We start from the raw sequence: 20,328 nt of genomic DNA on the forward strand, positions 1-20,328 counted from the left end.
AACCTATTAACACCATCATTTCTTTAGAGAATGTTAATAGTTTAATGACCTCAGCCCGACATCCCTACGCAGCACTTCAAGGCGGAAAAGACACTTGGGTATTGACTTTGCTGAACTCATTCATTGGAGTGGGAATTTTATTTAGGTTTGGGGAACTAAGTCAACCGGTGATTAATAGTAAAAATGATAAATTGAAACAATTGAATATTATATTTCCATGAAGTATCATCACTCTAAGTTGTGGAAAAAATATTTTCTGTAGAAGTTTGCTGAACAACTGAGGAGGATAAAGTAAAATTTAATACTGCCTTCTTATTTCAGGGTAAGCTTGGTGTACCTGGATTGCCAGGATATCCAGGAAGACAAGGTCCAAAGGTGAGCTGTAAATGAGCTGTATATCTTGTATATCTTGTGACATTAGTCACAAGAGCAGCTATTTTATTTGTGGTTGGGGAAACAGGGTGTGGGCATCAAAGCAAGGGCTGTTTTTCACATTTTCTTTCTTGACAATCATGTTCTGAAGTAAAATCTTTACAAACGTTGGATTCCCTAAGGCAGGCTCTTTAAGGAGCACTATCTTTCCTCTTAACTAGACTGCCTTCAAACCTTTGCCAGCCTCTCATGAGTTGTGCTTTTGTGCGAACATCAGACTGGCGTGCATTAAACAACAATTTGAAAGCAAAGGAACTGCTGATATGCCTGAAAGAGAGTGAGCACTCTCTTGACTGCTAAATAGATGCTGATATTGATGGGAATGGTACAAGGATTCCATTTACTGGAATTACTGCTTCTTCCATAGAATAAGCCATATTTCTTTGAAACATAATTTACGATTTTCATCATGGTTTCCTTTTGCTTCTGTTAAGACAAACATGACAAAACCCAACCCTTAGTTGATTTATATGCCTACATTATCCTTAGCTATTTTTTTCTGTTTTGACTTCAATAGAAAACCATCTAGGTGACTTCTGGTTTAAATGAAGGCTTATATTTTGAATATATTTTCATGAAACATATTTTGAAGAAGGTCATCCCAACACAGCTTTAGGCAATGGGCATTCTGAATGAATTGCAAGCTCTCTTTTCTGTGATTAGCAAGAAAGAAAAAAATGGAATAAAAGCATTATTCTGTAGACATTTCCCAGTGTAGAGGAGGTCATTAGGGAAAGATCGAATCTCTAGATTGTCTCAGAGAAGACTTGCGTAAGGAAATATCACAAGTGAAAGAATCCTTTACCCCTTCTACACAACTAAACAATTAACTTGCAGCAAAATGTTCCCCTTACTGTGGGATCTATTTTTATTTTCAAAGTTGAAATTACAGCTGGCTAAGCAAAGTGTTTTTCTGACTCTGGCCTGTGCTTTGGCCCTTTTCAGTCAAGTGAATGTACTGTTTGAAGAAGGTTTATCCATTGAACACTGTGATAGTGAAAAATATCAAAACTATCTATAGAAAGTAATCATGAAAACCAAGACCCTTGAGAGACACGTTTTCTTGCTTATCTTTCTTAATTCAGATGTCTGAGATTTCAGTCACTCTGTTCTAACTTTAGAACTTGTCTTTTGAAAAGTCTAAGATCAAAGAGGTTTTACATTATTCAGTTCTAAGAGCAAAAATGATGTAACATTTCAAATAAAAGTTGATTGATTCTTTTTTCAGCAAGAAATTGATCAAGAATTTCATTGCATTAAATTTTTATCACATTAAAATTGAAAATAGTTCTCAAGCTGTGTTCACTGTTTGCTCTTCTGATTCGTTGCTTGAACTTCCAAGAAAGAATAATGACAGCTACAGTACATCAACTCACTAGAGACTTGTTTGGAAACTCACAAACATAAGGGAGAGAGAGAAAAAAAGAAGCGGGCGAGAACATATTAGCTGTGTAAAGCAAATACAAAACCTTGCCTCAGTATTGTCAAGAAGGTTTTCACCATTCTTTTTGTTGTTATTTATTTGCTTTTCATGATTTTTCTTCTGAGACTTGTTCTTAGAGAATTGCCATTATCTGTTAATTTTCACTGTTTCTCTTATCTAGTCCTTCTTGACTAACACAATTACAAAAAGTACTGTATATGAGTTTACAACCGGGTCATGCCTACTCGTGCCCGATCATTAGAATTTGGTTTTTTCCTTTGGCGTTTCAATTGTAAAGAATATGCCTGGGTTTCACAGAGTGGAATTTTCACAGTTTTATTCACATTTCAAGTTATAACTGGTGAAGAATTAAAAAGGAGGAAAGGCAAGGAAATCTTTTCCTTTTCTCCCACTATTGAGTATCAGTCAGGGTTTTGCTAGAAGTAATGTCAGTCAAGTTGTACTGCCCCTAAGTCATTAACGGAGAATTGTGGAATGACTGTGGGAAACGAGATTCAGTAAGGGGAAAATATAAATAAGAAAAAGAAACACTACCCCCCCCCCCCAAAAAAAAAAAAAAAGAAATTGTTGGTGTTTTAAAGAAGAGCATCAAGAAATTCTATTTGAAGTTTTCTTTATATGCATTTAATTTGCCAGGTTTAGCAATAGCAAACTGCACAGATATAAATGTATTATCACAGCATGGAGTCTGGCCAGTAGTTCTAGTGGCCGGCCAAACCAAACACTGCTCTGATTTTCATCTCCAGTCACTTAAAAGTATATTTTATCAAGACTTTGACCCCAAGTCCCTTATGACAAGTTAACACCTTGGCAGGTAACTAGTCTGCTGTCCCATTGGACCTGTATACCAGAAATAAAGAAAATAAATAGTACTGTTCAGATTAGACTGGGCAGTTAGCGGAAGGAAAGAGGATGAGAAAGGAGGAGGAATAATGCCTGGAAGTAGTTTCGAGTCAGATAATCTCCTCATAAATCCTGCTTATGAAATGAACATGTAAGTACATGTACAAATTGCATGTATCAGTTAGATTAAGCTAGCCAGAGGTCAGTTTACAGTGAATAAACCACCTGAAGTAATTTACAGCTCAGTAATGTGAGTAGAGGATCACACCACTTTTCAGATGTTGCAACCTTACAATTATTTTGAATTAAGCTATTTTGTAAAAGAATTATTTTACTGTGAGGCGAAGCCTTTTTTTTGTTCCTCTTCATTATGATTAAGTTATTTCTAGTGGCTGTTACTAATAATTTCTTTAAAAATGGTGCAGATTTAATTAATACTGTATTGTCTCATAAGATGACAAATAATGTCTATTCTATACATTGATTTTTTTAATGCATTCTGGACTTGAGGCATTATGGTAAGTTAATTTATAGGTATTCATCAGAGCCATCATACTTGCAAGTTTGACCTGTACAATGTACATGACTCTGGAGGTGTGTTTTTCATAGAAATTAAATGTTGGTTATACTACTGTTTTGCTATTGATATGCTCTGATATTTGCATTGATTTCTTACATAGGGCTCAACTGGTTTCCCAGGATTTCCAGGTGCCAATGGAGAGAAAGGTGCAAGGGTATGATAATTCATGCTTGCATGATAATTAACTTTTGGAACTCACTGAAAGCAAAGGATACAATTTACTATGTAAAGAACTATGAAAACAGGCTTTTCACACTTAAGATGAACCTCTACAGCTATGTAAAACAGAAACATACCGAGATACTAAATCTCAGTCTTTGCGGTATTAATCTAAATATAAAGGAATTCAGACACTTTTTCACTGCATATGCTACCATAATTATACATTTGGAAAAGAGAAAAGAAATCACCTTTGCTGAAGCATGTTTTTTGACAGTATAGCTGAGTGATTTGGCAAAGACTGTTTTCCTGTATCCCATGAATTATTCTGCTACCATGCAATTTACCCTCAAGGAACTTCAGTTTGTATTTGATATAATTCTGATTTGCCGCAAGCTTTTTTATAGGCAGAGCTTCAAAAATGTAAAATATGCCAGACAAGATGAAGAACACGTACTATTACATACATTAAAAAATGTAAAATGACAACTTTTGCTGCTTTGTTTACTTGGAGCAGGTGAGGGAAAATCTGTTATGCATATTCTTCAGATTATAAAAATGAAATATAGGTTAGAAAAAGGTCACTGTGCTGTTGCCTCTAAGCTCAATTCAGCACAGCAGAATATGTTGTTAGAAAGGTGATGAAATTAAGAGCATAGTCAGAATTCATAGATGATAGTAGCTTAAAGTGAAACTGAAATAATTTATGTCATTGTTTCTAGGAATATATGTTGATTTGCAGCACAAAACGAGCAGAAATTCATGGGTTTGAGATAAAATGCATGAAATCCAGTTGCATATGCATTGCTTACGTATGGTTTAAATTGTTCTTGTATTAATTTAGCTAGGATAAAGATACATTGTTGTGAGCAGACACAAGCAATAAACCAATATTCATTTCATTCTTGTTGGGAAAAATGAGACATGACTGTTAATAAAGATACCAGATTGGAACACCAAGCAAAACAATATCAAAGAGCAGACTTAAAATTATAAAAATGTGTTTATATTTGTTAGTTATCAGGCCTTCATAAAGCTTTCAATTCAGCTAGGGTACTAACCACATAATTCATACAAATAAACTACATGTATACTTACATGTAGAAAGTATAGCTTACATAAGTAGTAAGTAAGTATAAGCTGCTCATCAATGATAAAATAATTCTGTAATGTGAATCAAGTGTTATTATTAATCTTGCATAAAGGGTATCATTGCGTTTTATGCTACCACACATAGCAATACTAGGAAGGACGCTAATTGTCCCTGAGAAGTTCACAAGCTGTATAGCATTTTAAGAGCAACACTTAATGTTAATTTTGATAAGTGAAATAAAATCAATATAAACCCTCCCCGTATACACACACAAGAAAACCCTCAAGAAAACTGGTGTGTGCATTTAATTGGTTTCAAATAAAAGCAAGCTTTATGCTAAAACATCTATGCTGATTTTCTGTTGCTATCGTGTTTACCTCAGAGATCAGAAAGTAGCTGTCACTAGGTGCCTTCTTCTATCCGAGGAATACTCTTGAATTTTAAGCTGCTTTGCATTACAATGCACAGCAATACTAGCGCGGAGTCTAAGGAAAGAAATATGTCGAATATGATTAGGAGATATATTGAAGCAAAAAGTTAAGGGCTGGTATTCTTGCAAGCTCTGTATCTCTGTACAAGTTGTGTATCTCTGTGCAGAATCCTTGTAGGTATTATGGTCCCTATTTCAGTTATAGAAAAAGAGAGGCTTGCCCTTTATTTTCTCCATAGAGCTGTCCATGGGAACCTGGGAACTTCGACTTCAAGGCTACTCCATTAGAAGTGATGCCAAGTCCTTTAGGGGACTCTGCTTGTTGCGTGCCATCTTCGCTACTATTTTAACGTAGTTTAAAATGTTCTAATGACAGAATCTGACTCTGGCATGAATTTAGTACATTTAGCTACAAGTCCCAGTGAACTCAGAAAGATAATCTTTTTTTATTGAGGACCATGAGTCTGTAAATTGAAATTCAGAGTAGATACTTAAAGATACAGTAACATTTAACCCTAAGGGAGTTGCAGTCTGCCTCCACTTCAGTAAGAAAAGACCCCCTTTATCCCACAAATACAGTGTCTGCTAAGATGGTTTCCGTGACTTTTTCTCTACAGGGATTACATGGCAAACCAGGCCCCAGAGGACAGCGAGGACCAACAGTATGTACTTTCACTTTGCTTTCATATATTAATTGCCTCCGCTATACTGTGAAGAATTATTCTGATTTGATTATATTATCCAATAATTATCATCAAGTGCATCTCTGTTAAATTGACAGGGTCCAAGAGGCTCAAGAGGTCCTAGAGGTCCCACTGGCAAACCAGGTCCTAAGGTAATTGTCAAGCACCCTGTATAGATTGACTACAGGCTGTTTATCTTAAATAAAATAGAGGTCTAAACTTGGAACATGTTGTCTTTCCTTTCTAGGGTACTGCAGGCAATGATGGTCCTCCTGGCCCACCAGGTGAAAGGGTATGTGAAAGCTATTTGTGTACATGTTGTTCTTTCCACTGACTAGTAGTGTGATTTGAGGAGGGGTGTTGTTTTATTTTTAGTTCTCCCTTGCATGTCTTTGCCCTTCTTTGACCAGAGTAACCAGAAGTAACAAAACAATTCAAATGATGCTTTTCAGAAAGCTATGAGCTGAAGTTTGCTGAAAGCTTCTTCCATCTGAGCTTAGTTTTGTACATACAGGACACAGAGAATACATGTGCACTTTGTATTTATACCCATGCATTTCATATATATCCATGCAAATTATAATTGTACTTACCAGTTTCTGCTCTTACAAATGCCCCATTTACTGCAGCTTGTTTATGGGATTTGCAAATGACTCAAGCCACCTCCAGAAGCTTCTTTGTTGAAGCAGCTGATCTTTTTCTGTTCTGATCAGCTGAGAATTCTCTTCAACCTCATTTCTGCGTGCTTGAGAAATCCTACTGTGCTTGCTAAAATAAAATTTTCTGCTTGCTATTATCTTACCAATCAGTAAACAAATCCAATATACAGTTGACCCATTACACAGCAGTATATAGAAAAACAGTATTAATAAATCAGATTTGTAACAGCAGCACTTGAAAACCAGCTCAGCTAGTTTAAGTGGACATGCTTTCTGCCAAAGTATTTTTGCAAAGCTGAAGAAGCTTTTCTTTTGTAGTCTTATGCATTAAAGTGCTAACCTATTTCATGTAGAGAATCTATAAGTCCTTCCTCAGCACCCACCCCAAAGTTCCAGTGTTCTCCACAAGTCTTACTCTTCAGGAGGGACCTCCTTTTGCATTTTCCCCTGCTCCATAATGTCACTGTGTTACACTGTTTCCTTGCTGAATGCATGCACACTTGGTGTAACAATACTGGCAGAACAACAGCAAAGTGGTTTTGCTGGAATGACTAAGCAAACTGAAAAAGGAAAAATGAATATAGGATCAGACCACATGTTTTGATTGGGTTGATTACTGGAGACAAAGAAATCCATACAACTAATGATAGAGCATGGCATGAGTCGTTATGGAAATCTCAAATTTTCACTTTGTGTGTCTGCAGAAAAAAGTTAAGGTTAATTTTGTGTTGTTTCTCCTTAGCAGTTGTAAGTAGAATGTTAATAAACATCTGTCTGCTATACACATGAAAAAGATGCGCATGCCTGCATATCTAATGTCACATTTTTTCTGCTTAAGAAAATGATTCCTTTCCTTTTGACTGAAAGCCATTAAAGCATATGCCAAAAAAAATAATACCAGAAGAAAAAAAGTTTTCACTTACTAAAAACCTTTCATGCTTTTACCTCCTTTATTCCTGAAGCAGAATGTTACTTAACTGTCCAAGAGACCTGGTTAGTGATCAGGGCAGTGGTTCTTGGAGTAAGGAGGGGAAGTAGGGTAGAACAGAAGGGAAGTCGAGAACTGGAAGAGTGGACTGGAGCCAGTATATATGGAAGGCAGCACTCCAAGGGATGCTGCAGTGAGGAGTTGAAAGTACCTCTATATCAAGCAAAAGACAATGTACCAAGTGGAACATGGACAGCAGGAACAAGTGGAAAGTTTGGGTGAAACAGGAATGATGTGACAAGTAGAGAGAGACACAGGGGCAGGAAACTGGGATTCAAAAGAAGAATGAGTTAACTAGGATGCTGGATGTAAAGAACTAGGCATGATCCAAGAAAAGAACTGTAGGTTGTTTTACACTGTGGTGGGTCATCAGAGATACATTACCAGAAGATCAGTAGCAGAGCCTCATGAAGGAGGAGTTTGTGACAGCTCCAGGAGGTATGAGTAAGTGAAATCGCGGGGAGACTGAAAACAATGAGCGGATCAATCCAAGATGAAGGCATCCCTGGAGAGAAATTGATTAGATCAAAGAGATGAAGAACCTCAGAGCACCACATCTCATATCACTTGTGTAATATAAGTGTGAGGTATCTGTTTGCTTCCCAGCAGGGGTGAATGTCAGCCAAAAAGTAAAACTCATTTCTACTCCACTGAGACTATTTCTGGTACCAGATATGTAAGCATTAAATAATCTGTATCGTTGAAATGAAATTTGATGACAAAAAAGAAAATGTAGTTTTGATAACATGCTGGTAGTGTTCTAGTGCTTTTTCTCACTTTTTCCTCACTTAATCCATCAGTCCAGTGGCTTGAAATCTGCAAGCCATATTGTGAATAAAAAAATGCAAAACTTTTCCTTAAAAAGCTTCAAGATGTGAGGGTCAATACAGTTGGAATTTGTGAGAAAAAAGGTGCAACTAACAATAAAACATAGAAAACAAAGTTTCTTACTCACAGTTGATTCCTGCTCTAGTATGCACAGTTTCAGGGGTCAGATGCAGAAATACATTATATAAGCACTTTTCCTTTTTTCCTTACTGCATTCCTATACAGGCAGTATTGCTTTCAAGAAATCTTTTGGGGGGAAATCCCCTATCACTTTTTCAGGCAATTCAATGTCTATATGAATTGTTGCTACCAGTATTTATCGCAGTGGAGCTGAGGCTTTATACTTACAACGAGGCATTATCTACAGAGTTCATAGATTTTGTAGTTGAAGTGCATATATTTTATAATTTAAGCAAACTTTTTAATCCAGTGTCATAAAAGCCTGAGTAAAACTTCACTTGTTTTGTTACCTTTATACTAGGGACCACAAGGGCCTCAAGGACCTGTTGGGTTCCCCGGACCAAAGGGACCTCCAGTAAGTATCTTTCTAATGAACTATGTGCAACAGTAGGAACATTATTTTTCTTTCAGTGTTTCTGAAGTGAGTATTTGAAGATTTATGTAAGGGATAGTTTATGTATAGATTACAAATATGCTTATTGAGCTATAGAGCTAACACAAGAAGTCACATATTCAAAATGATCATGGGTACAGCTCGTATTACATTGAGCATACTATATTAAATTGCAACTCTTTTAGTATGTTGATGCCAATGTCCAGGTGACAGGCTGAGTTTAGGTGAAATATTACTTTGCTGGTGTATCTTTTCTTTTAACAATTGAGGAAAAAAATTGAAGAGGAAGGAGATACTCATTAGTAGTAGAAATGTATAGAAGTAATAGTACATTTGAGCTGCAGGTTATATTAGTTATGCTGCTCTTCCAGTATGTTTTTGCTCATGTAGAGTACGCAGAAAAGCATCAAACTGCCTGTGATATTTTTTTTCACCCGTGCATTTTTTTATGTTGATGTCCATTGCCAAAATTGGAATTCCATCAGATACTCCTGTAATGCTTAGTTTTGTGTTAACTAAGTCATTAAGCAAAGAAAAATGGAACTTTAGGTACTTCCCATGATTTCCGAATTTACTGAAATCCATTTTGAACATACATGCATCAGGGAGGACACAAAGAAAATGTATTAGTAAAATCATAGTTAGCTGATATAGAAGCAGTTAAGCTGTACTGAAGGTTAATCTAGGAAAAAAAACAAAAAAACGAGATCAGAGGTTCTTACAGCTAATTCCATGGGCTTTTTTTGTGAATTAAGGATGGCTAAGAAATGATTTATATATCCTACAATTTCAGGGTCCACCTGGAAAAGACGGCTTGCCTGGGCACCCAGGGCAGCGGGGTGAGACTGTAAGTGAATGTACTCTACTGTGTTAGTGTTGTAAACCTCCCAAGGTCATGATTGTGTGATTAAAACGAAAGAAACAGAGCCAACAGAGAAAAGGGGAAGAGGGCAGGGACTGTAGTTTTCTTATGGTTGGTAGGTTAGACATGACAAAACTTTATTTTAGTTTCCATGCTACAAGAGTAAGCTTGTTCTTTGCTATGCATGGCTAGGAACCTCACAATGAACTTAAATAGACAATAAAAGTCAAATAAATTAATACTCGGATCTCAAATTTAATAACGATTTGTCAGGTAATTACTATGTGGTACTTTTCTCACTGAATGCCATGTAACATAAATCATAAAGTTACAAAAAGGCTTATCAGTTGTAAGCAGCTATGAGACTCAAAAGCCAACACCTTTGGAAAGTAGGATCAGGAATAATTCAACCTATGAAAAAACCCTTCAATTTTGAAATTATATCTTACGTAATCCCCTTAAGAATCATAATGAGTAAATTCTGGCATCAAAATGAAAAGATTTACATATAACAGTTTTAATGGAATTATTTAAAAAGACTCTCTACTTCCATAGTGCCAAAATCTTACTCATGTTGTACTGAAATAAAATACAATTCTTACTTGGATTTTTCAGAGCAAGAGAAAGCCATAAATGAATTTAGAGGTAAATTTTCTAAGCATGTTGACTGTGTTTTGGGTTCTAACTTCACTGGAAATCTGTTAGTGACTGCTGCATCAGTTCCACTGCTGGAAGGGGGAGAACAGAGCTTGGAATAACACACCATGTGGAAAAACTATGTTTTCTTATGCATTGTAATGCTTCTCTGTGTGTGAGAGAATCATTATTGACTACTTCTTTCTTCTTTTTCTTTGTAATAATGTAAAGACTAGTCTTGTGTATCATAAAAAATGAATTTGAATCATTCTTTAGAATGCAGGAAGCTTGAAATTGTTTTTTAGCCTGATAAGAAAAAGCACAGTTTTTATTTTCCCTTTATTCCTATTTATTTGAACGTGAGCCAGTAGTGTGCCGTTATGGCAAAGAATGCTACTGTATCCTGGGCTGCAGGAGGGTGATCTTTCCCTTTTGTTCAACCCTGGTGGGGCCAGGAGTATTGTGTCCAGATCTAGACTTCTCAAGAGAAGAGAGAGAAAGCTACCGGAGAGAGGCCAGCAAAGGGCCACTATGATGATTAAGGGACTGCAGCATCTCTCCTATGAGTAAGGATTGATAGAGCTGGGGCTTTTTAACCTAGAGAAGGCCCAGGTCAAATCTTATCAAAGTACATAAAATCTGAAGAGAGAGTGTAAAGAAGATGAAGGCAGGCTCTTTCCAGCAGTGCCCAGTGACAGGACAAGAGGCAATGGGAATAAACTGAAACACAGGAGGTTCCATCTGAACATCAGTAACCACTTTTTTGGCTATGTGGGTGACTGAGCATTGGAACAGATTGCAGAGAGAGGTTGGAGATATTCCTGGGCAGCCAACTCTCAGTGGCCTTACTTGGGCAGGTCAGTTGGACACATGACCTCCCGAGGTCATTTCCAACCTCAACTGTTCTATGATTTGATGATTTCTTGATTTCATTCATGACTAGAAAAGAAAGATGCAACATACAGTGGAACTATGGACTCTTCTACTGTGTGATGTTTGGACCAGGTTCCTCTGGGTTTAATCAATACCATGGTTCTCTAATTTTTTATCTCCTTTGGCTTTAGTAGGGTTAGACTGACAAAAAACTTGAGTGCAAATGCATAAATGCATTAAAAAAAATGCCGCTTTTCATTAGCATTGTTTTCTGACTGGTGTATATATATACTTGGCCCAGAATTATTTAAAAAATTTTTTTTTCTCCCATGGGTTCTCAAGTAAATGAGAAAAGCAGATTAAAAAAAAAATAAATTAAAAAATAGACTTGTGGATTTTTTTTTTTTTTAATGAACATTTCCATTTCAGATTTTAAAGAAATGTATAAATCAGAAAACTTTTATTTCTCTCAAGGTGTTAAGAATTCTGTTTCTTAGTTAGGCATGTATCTCATCAAAGTTTAGTGGTGCATGTGGGCATTAGAGCAATAAGGGAATTAGGCTAACGGACATAGTCAAGCTTAACAAATTAGAGAGCCAGATTCCCAGATCGCACTCTGTAGCTTGCTTATGGAATAATAAGCATATATTGACAGCAACTGAGGTAAGTATTAGTGGAGAAAAGGCTACAGCTATTTCCCTCAGTAAACCATATGCACTTTGAAGAACTGCCATTGTTTGCTGAAATTCTAGACATAGGAACAATAATATCATGATAAATAATTTGGAATATAAATGTAGAGATAAACTAGATACTGAAAACCAATATTAAGCTAGTTCATCCTTAGAAGTTTTTATCAATTTCAGTGATACCAATCTCAGACTGACAGGAGGCATCAGCTGCAGAGATTATTAGATGGTCTGGTGTTGCACAAAGTGTTTCATGCCTGTGAAAGGCTAAAATAGGAATATACTAGCTTCATCTACCGAAATTAATCAAGGACATTCTTCTTACTACAGTAAACTCAATTTTATTACATTATCTTTCTAGAAAACAACAAAAAAAGAAAGAGACTAATTAGGCACTTAAAAACACCTGCATGAGACATTAGTGTAAATTTTTTAATGCTAAATAGTTTAGATGAACCCGTGGGATGTTCAGGTCATCTTGACTATTTGCTGCTGAAATCTCCTTTGCTTATTACTACTTTTACAAATCTGAAGCTGTAGGGATAATAAGCTGGTGACGTAAGAAAAAGCAGAGTACTAAAACCATCATTAACATCAAGAATCATTGAATATACTGCAGAGTATCAATTCATTCTGCAAACCTGGGAATAGCAGATCTTCTCAAGGTACTTTCAGGACATGGGTAATACTCAACATTCCTTTGTCTTTCCTTACAGTAGGCTTCAGAAGAAGCTTTGAAGGAAGGGACACAAGAATGATTCCATCTGTATCGGTTCTGATTTTCAGCCATTAGAGCAAAGGGGTACTTTTGCATTTGTTTTTAGTTTGGGTCATTTCAGAGGTCTGAGAGAGAGTGCCTAAACAGTTATTTGCCAAACTGAACCAGGATAACGTCTGGCTGGTAGCAAGAGAATCAGATTGAGGAAGGTTAGAAAAAGCTTAAACCACATCTGATGTAATGGGGCAACTGTCAGTGAGACTGTGCCCAGACGAATGCTGAGCAGGGCCCAACGTTTGTAAGGAATATGGGCCAGATTACACCTTTTATTACACAGGTGAGCAGAGTAGGAGGCAGATACAGGCTGTTAGGCATGGTATACTATGTGGAACCCCAGCTGTGATACAGCAGTGAATGCACTCTCCTAACTTGATGCAGCAACACGCTTCCAATATTTGAAAGAAACAATTCAGCATGTTTCAAAGATACATTAAACAGTACTACTATCAAGTGAGGTGGTCATTCAGCTTATTGATGAGTTTTGGACTGAAGTCTGGGGCCACTTATGAGAAAATACAAATTCTGTAAAATTTGTCAGTGTTGTGAAAAACTGTCCCCAAAACATTACCTTTCTCTTCTCTGCTTCCCAGTTTCTGTCATCATATCAATTTCTCATTAACTTGATTCTTTTTTGTGGCACTCATGCTGCCTTTTTTACCATCTCTGTATAACTTTCACCTTCCCTGGATCTGTTTCTTTTCATTTTCTTTCTGTCTAACCTCCCCTTTATCTTTAATGCCTCTCCAGTTTAATCCACCATCTGTGTCTTTCCTTAAAAAGCATTTGTATATGTGGCTTTATGACTCATAATGTATATAGGTAAAAATGGATTTTCAGCTGTCTTTTAGCTGCATCATTTATGCATTCAAAGTCACCTCATCAAGTTCACCTAGAGAGGTCTGTAAAACTGACTGGATTTTTTACTCTTGTGTCACCTCAGATCGATTGGAACTGATAGGCATAAGAAAGATTAATCAGTGTTTCACTTCAAAGTGTACACAAGAACAAATAATTTCTCATTGTTACTTCCTGAAGAGAAGGATTGTGTGACATGGAATTTCTCTTTTTCCTCTTCAGCATAGACAAGAATTATTCTCTTCTGTATCTTGCCCTTGGTAACATAGTATTTTATAATTATTTCACAGGGTTTTCAAGGAAAAACTGGTCCTCCTGGTCCTGGTGGTGTTGTTGGCCCTCAGGTACATCATTCAATTTCATAGTAACTTCATAAGTCCAATGTTTAATGGTTATATTATGGCTAAGGCAGTTGGTATTGGTGTATTAAAAGGACTATATTAATGATTATATTAACTTTTGTAACAAATGCTGCATAACAATTTTAGAAAGGTGTACTTAATAATCATCAGTGATTCCATGAAATACACAAATGTTGGGGTTACCTTTCCACCTCCATTTTGGTGGTTTTTCTTCATGAGAACTCAAAAAGGCAGAGTTGTCTACCATGAAATAGTTTAGAAAGAACAGTATAACATGTTCACGTAGCGCGAGCAGCAGGTTGAAGGAGGTGATCCTGCCCCTGTACTGTGCTCTCTTGAGACCCCACTTGCAGCACTGTGCACAGTTCTGGTGTCCTCAACATAAGAAGGACAAGGAGCCACTAGAGCAAATCCAGAGGAGGCCACAAGGATGATCAGGGGCTGGAGCACCTGCCATATGAAGATAGGCTGAGAACATGGGGGCTGTTCAGCCTGGAGAAGAGAAACTGCATGGAGACCTCAGAGCAGCTTCCAGTGTCTGAAGGGGGCTACAAGGATGTTGGAGAGGGACTCTTCATCAGGGACTGTAGCAATGGGGCAAGGGGTGATGGGTTCAAACGGAAACAGGGGAAGTTCAGGTTAGATCTAAGGGAGAGGTTCTTTACTGTAAGGGTGGTGAGGCACTGGCAGAGGTTGCCCAAAGAAGTGGTAAATGCTCCATCTCTGGCAGTGTTCAAGGCCAGGTTGGACAGAGCCCTGGGTGACATTGGTCTAGTGTGAGGTGTCCCTGCCCATGGCAGGGGGTTGGAACTAAATGGTCTTAAGGTCCTTTGCAACCCAAACCAGTCTATGATTCTATGATTCTCTGTCACTTTCTTGTCAGAGGCCAAATTTCAGTCACTTTTAGATTGTGGACCAGTTCACTGTCAAAACTGCATTTGATCTAATCTTACTTATTTGCAACAAAATCAAGCATTTGGATTGCATGAGCTTTTTGAGGTAATTCTCCCAGTGAAAATTTTTGGTTAGTGAATCTGAAGAGATATCTTTCAACATTCCCACCTTCCAATTCATATTATTCAGAAAAACAACAGTACAGATAGTGTTTCAAGACAAGCATAGTACATTCATTTCCTTCTTGTGTCCTTTTTGTGACCTCTCCCTATACATGGATGCACACTGTTTTAAAGCTTCATTGCTTAAGGAGCAAGAACAGGATTTTACTCTTTGGAAGCTGTACAGATGTGTCTGCAGGTGGAATGCAATGCAAGATTTATTTTATACGACAAAGATATTTTGTAAGTCAGCTTTGCCTGGAGGGAAGGGTGAGGAATGTATGCTAAACAATGGTAATACTGTTTTGTAGCAGATACTCATAACAGCTGGGTGTTAAGAATCTGCTCCTCCCCACCTCCCACCCCGAAGACATTTATTACCTTGAGGTTGGTGACTTTTTACTTTGTGCTTAGGGTCCTACTGGTGAGACTGGCCCAATTGGTGAAAGAGGTCATCCAGGTCCTCCTGGTCCACCAGGGGAACAAGGCCTTCCAGGTGCTGCAGGAAAAGAAGGTGCTAAGGTATGATGTGGCTTTGGGAAACAAATTGGAAGGGACAGGTAAATTGCTGACAGTCTCATATTTCAAGTCATCCTGCAGAACATGCAGAATAAAGTCAGAACATACAGTATAATATCACAATTGACGCATTTCACCCAGAAAGATTTTGAAGTCTGGAGAATTCCAATTTTGGAGCTGTGTCCGCTTACACTGAAATAATGAGAATTCCCTTGAGCCAATAATTTGTATTTTTGTCGTAAAAAGACAGTTTACATATATGTCATGGTTTAATCCCAGCTGGCAACTTAAGCCCCTCACACAGGGATGGGGGAGACAATCAGAAGAGTAAAAGTGAGAAAACTCAAGCAAAAGCCATGCACACAAGCAAAGCAAAACAAGGAATTCGTTCACTTCTTCCTAATGACAGGCAGGTGTTCAGCCATCTCCAGGAAGGCAGGGCTCCATCATGCATAACTTGGGAAGACAAATGCCGTAACTCTGAACATCCCCTCCTTCCTTCTTCCCCCAGCTTTATATGCTGAGCGTGATACTGTATGGTATGGAATATCCCTTGGGTCAGTTGGGGTCAGCTGTGTCCCTTCCCAACTCCTTGTGCATCCGCCAGCCTGCTCACTAGTGGCATGGTGTGAGAAGCAGAAAAGGCTTTGACTCTGTGTAAGCACTGCTCAGCAGTAACTGAAACACCCCTGTGTTATTGGCACTGTTTTCAGCACAAATCCAAACCACAGCCCCATACTAGCTACCATGAAAAAAACCCAGCTACCCATCCAAACCCAGCACACTATATGTAGTACTAGTAGAAATACGTAGTAATGACATGTTCATACTAAGGCATTAGTATGAACATTGTCATTTAAAGTAGGAGGTGTAGTACTGGCTAAAGGCAAATTTAACCCCTTACTGTTCAGCCACCGTTGTGGCACAGGACAAATACTGCTTATGTAGTTGTTATATAATTCTTTTTAATCTTCCATTTTTAGTGAGCATTGTAAATTTTTAATGAATGTATTTTTAAACATATTTTTATGGCTTGCTGTGATTGTCACTATATTCTATAACTAATACTGTATTTTGGCAAATAGTGACAGACTATTGGGTGCATTGGTGGGGGCATAATCTTTTTTGTCATTACTATAACTAGGATCTGGTATTTCATTTTCATCATCCATTTAATGACTAATATAAGCATTTTAAGCATTCTTTTAATCAAAATGTAATATGTTTCCAAGGGTGACCCAGGCCCTCAAGGCATTCCTGGGAAAGATGGACCAGCAGGTCTTCGCGGTTTCCCTGGAGAGAGAGGCCTTCCAGGTGCTCAGGTATGATATAAGCACTAGAACAATTGGCATGATATTTGTAAATACAAGAAAACAATGGATTAACTCTTTTATTTCATGGAACCTTCTTCTGTGCTGAAAGGTGAATGCAATACGAGAACAAACATCAAGCATCCAACATTGTTAAATATCATTGGCTATATAAGCAAAAAGGAATTTATTCAGTTTCTTGTCTTTGGGTTTCTACATTCTTCTATTTATGTATTGCAAAAATAACTCTTGAACTTTCCAGTGTAAGAGAAAAGCTTTTTTTTCCCCCCCTTTTTTCATTTTTTTAGGGTCCAGCCGGTTTGAAAGGAGGGGAAGGCCCACAAGGCCCACCTGGCCCACTTGTAAGTAAACATAATAACTTTATGGAAACAGAAACAGTATTATGTAGTAACCTTTTTTCTTCTTAACATGCTGTGATGTTTTCATCAACACAGACTGTAAACCAGCAGATAGATGTCGTTTGAAGTGATCAATAATTATTTTCTACTAATTACATACCAACAAACATTCAAGGAGTGTGAAGGCTGTGAACATCTGAAGCCTTCTGCTAGCAGTATGCACAGGATTTATTTGTTGCTCAACACTTGCTACTTAAGCAACTCCTTATTGAGATGAAAGAGGTCTTCCATAGTGGAATATCTATGGATAGTCAATAATGGATTCATGCTGTTGTGGTGGGTTTACTTGACTGCACACCAGGTGCCCACCAAGCTGTTCTAGCACTTCCCCTTCTTACCTGGACAGGAGGAGAAGGAATACACCAAAAGGCTCATAAGTTAGGATGAAGACAGGGAGATCACTCAGCAATTACTCTTACGAGCAAAACAGACTCGACTTGGGGAAATGAATTTAATTTATTACTGATCAAGACAGAGGAGGAGAATGAAAAATAAAACCAAATCTTAAAAACACCATCCCCCCACGCCTCCCTTCTTCCTGGGCTGAACTTCATTCCCTAGTTCTCCATTTCTTCCCCCAAAATGGCACGGGGGACAGGGAATGGGGGTTGTGGTCAATTCACCACACATTCTGTCTGCTATTCCTTTCTCCTCATGCTCTTCCCCTGCTCCAGAATGGGGTCCCACCCATAGGAGACAGTCTTCCAGGAACTTCTCCCGCAGGGGTTCTTCCCATTTGCTGCAGTTCTTCATGATCTGCTCCAGTGTGGGTCCCTTCCACAGGGTGCAGCCGTTGAGGAACAGGCTGCTCCAGCATGGGTTCCCCCTGGGGTCACAGCTCCTGCCAGCAAACCTGCTCCAGTGTGGGCTCCTTTGTCCACCAGGCCGCAGGACAAGGACAAGCCAGGAGCTTGCTCAAGCACAGGCTTCCCACTGGGTCAAAGCCTCCTTTGGGCATCCACCTGCTCTGGCATGGGGTCTTCCATGGGCTGCAGATGGATACCTGCTCCCTTGTTAACCTCCATGGGCTGCAGGGGGATATCTGCTCCCTTCTAACATCCCCAGGCTGCAGGTTGATACCCACTCTGCAGTTAAACTCCGTGAGCTGCAGCGGGACAGCCTGACTCACCATGATCTTTGCCACAGGCTGCAGGGAATTTCTGCTCCAGTGCTTCCTCCCCTCCTTTACTGATCTTGGTGTCTGCAGGGTTGTATGTCTCACATGTTCTCACTCCTCTCTCTGACTGCAATTACTCTTGCCCAATTTTTTTTTTTCCCTCCTTCTTAACTATGTTATCACAGAGGCACTACCACCATCACTGATGGGCTTGGCCTTGGCCAGCAGCAGGTCCATCTCGGAGCCAGCTGGCATTGGCTGTATTGGACACAGGGGAAGCTTATGGCATCCTCTCACAGAAGTTGCCCCTGCAGCCCTTCCTCTGACCCCCTAGATCTTGCCACATAAACCCAGTATGGCTTTGTTCCCTTTGTGAAGTGCAGTTCACTTATGCAATTGACCCACATAATGTTAAAAAAGACTGCTGGTGTTGTGCCAGCCATAAAGAATAGAACTGGTAAATATTCTCCTCTTCTTCAGTAATTTCTGGATGGTTGGGAAATGTCACCCAGCCTATTTCTTTCCACCACTGTTTTACAATTTCTTATTTATTTGATACCTAAAAAAAAAAAAACCCCATCCCCCAAAAAGTTTGAAGACAGTCCTCTCAGAATCTATTGAGATTGTTCACTCAGAGTTTGGAGATCTCAACACATTTAAAGAAGAGAACACATCTTAATCCTATTTTGAAGTGCTTTTAATTTGGTACAGAGAATGAATTTGGGATGATTATTTTTGCCAGAGCACCCACACTGAGAAAAATATTTTTCAATGAAAGTTTAGATTCTGTAGGAAAAGGGAGAAATTGTAGAGCAAGCTTAAGAATTTTGGTAAAGTATAATGATCATTGTAAAAAAGAATCTTATTTTGGAAAATAGTAACATAAAACTCGAAATCTTCCATTGAAATCCATGGGAAAATAGATCATGCAAAAATATAAGAATGGCTTATTAACAATATCATTTCATGAATTCGTAAAGAAATGATGCATTATACAATTACTTTAGAGTTTTAGGAGATACGATGATCAAAACCATCCATTGCTTTCAAGACTTTGTTGTTCTTGTGTGAACCATGCCTATAGTTAGGATCAGTGAAACCGTTAAAAGTTATGTTTGCTTGGCTAATAACAGCAATGTAAAATCATGTAATTCAGTAATATTCCCTCTCAACATTTTAAGCTTAACGTAGGCGTAAAAATGTATTTGCCAACTTTTTGTGGTTATAGTTTTTTTCTTTCTGATTATGATAGAAAAGCAGTGATATGTACTCATTCCTCGAAACAGTAAATGATTCTCCCCTGAGCAGTGTGACTGGGCTTTTCCTAGATGGTTGTGTGCTCAAGAGCTTTTTACATTTAGGTTTTTGTTTCATGTTTGGACTTCTGTTTATACCTCTGCTGCCTCTTTCACTTCAGTTTCTGATATTCATTGCTGAAAGTATTTGAAGTAGGATAAGTACGATATACTTAAGTTGCCTGTTCTCTGTTGTCATTTTTTTATGCAAGGAAGTTCTGCAAGGATGCAGTGGTATTCAAAACATGGTACAGTTATTCCCAAATGTCAATTGTGTAGATTTTGACAGTCATCTTGTCAACTTATTTCTTTCATTCAGTGCAATTGAAGTAAAAAAAAAAAAAAAAAAAATCAGCACAGCTATTCCTGTTAGACAAAAAAGAAATGAAATTCTGTGCATTTCAACAATAAAGCTCTCTTCTGTCCCTGCAAATCATGTTGAGATAGGAATGCATTAAACAAGGAGGAAAAAAAAAACAAACCATAGTATAAGGTTCTTGGTTTTGGATTTTTTCTACGCTATTGGAAAAGATCTGCTGTAGCACACTTTTAAGCTTTACTTCTTGATTTCTTAATACTTGGTAGTCAAATTCTCAAAATTAATTTTTGAATTCTTAATGCCTTTAAGCTGTTATTCTTTAAATCAAGAACTTGCAATTTTGCTTTACAGTTCTCCTTAACACCATGCAGTATGTATACATTCCCAAAAGGCACTAAAATAAGGTAGCTGGGAATGGAATGGAATGGAATGGAATGGAATGGAATGGAATGGAATGGAATGGAAGCTAGTAGGGAGACCATGCCAGCCCATCTGAGGAACCAAACTGTTAGATGAAAAGATAAAT

The 20,328-nt window shown here is 38.0% G+C and overlaps 1 protein-coding gene across 1 annotated transcript in view; it reads left to right on the top strand.

The window, feature by feature from the left end:
• Nucleotides 1–20,328, top strand: part of COL11A1 (collagen type XI alpha 1 chain) — a 161,365-nt gene that overhangs the window by 91,406 nt on the left and 49,631 nt on the right. The window contains exons 31-41 of the mRNA XM_030494785.1: nucleotides 322–375; nucleotides 3,400–3,453; nucleotides 5,599–5,643; nucleotides 5,763–5,816; nucleotides 5,912–5,956; nucleotides 8,621–8,674; nucleotides 9,507–9,560; nucleotides 13,697–13,750; nucleotides 15,238–15,345; nucleotides 16,575–16,664; nucleotides 16,961–17,014. Coding sequence (XP_030350645.1) covers nucleotides 322–375; nucleotides 3,400–3,453; nucleotides 5,599–5,643; nucleotides 5,763–5,816; nucleotides 5,912–5,956; nucleotides 8,621–8,674; nucleotides 9,507–9,560; nucleotides 13,697–13,750; nucleotides 15,238–15,345; nucleotides 16,575–16,664; nucleotides 16,961–17,014 — 666 coding nt within the window. The remainder of the gene's footprint in view (nucleotides 1–321; nucleotides 376–3,399; nucleotides 3,454–5,598; nucleotides 5,644–5,762; nucleotides 5,817–5,911; nucleotides 5,957–8,620; nucleotides 8,675–9,506; nucleotides 9,561–13,696; nucleotides 13,751–15,237; nucleotides 15,346–16,574; nucleotides 16,665–16,960; nucleotides 17,015–20,328) is intronic.

This window comes from Strigops habroptila, chromosome 8 (assembly GCF_004027225.2).
Source record: "Strigops habroptila isolate Jane chromosome 8, bStrHab1.2.pri, whole genome shotgun sequence".
Taxonomy (NCBI): Eukaryota; Metazoa; Chordata; class Aves; order Psittaciformes; family Psittacidae; genus Strigops; species Strigops habroptila.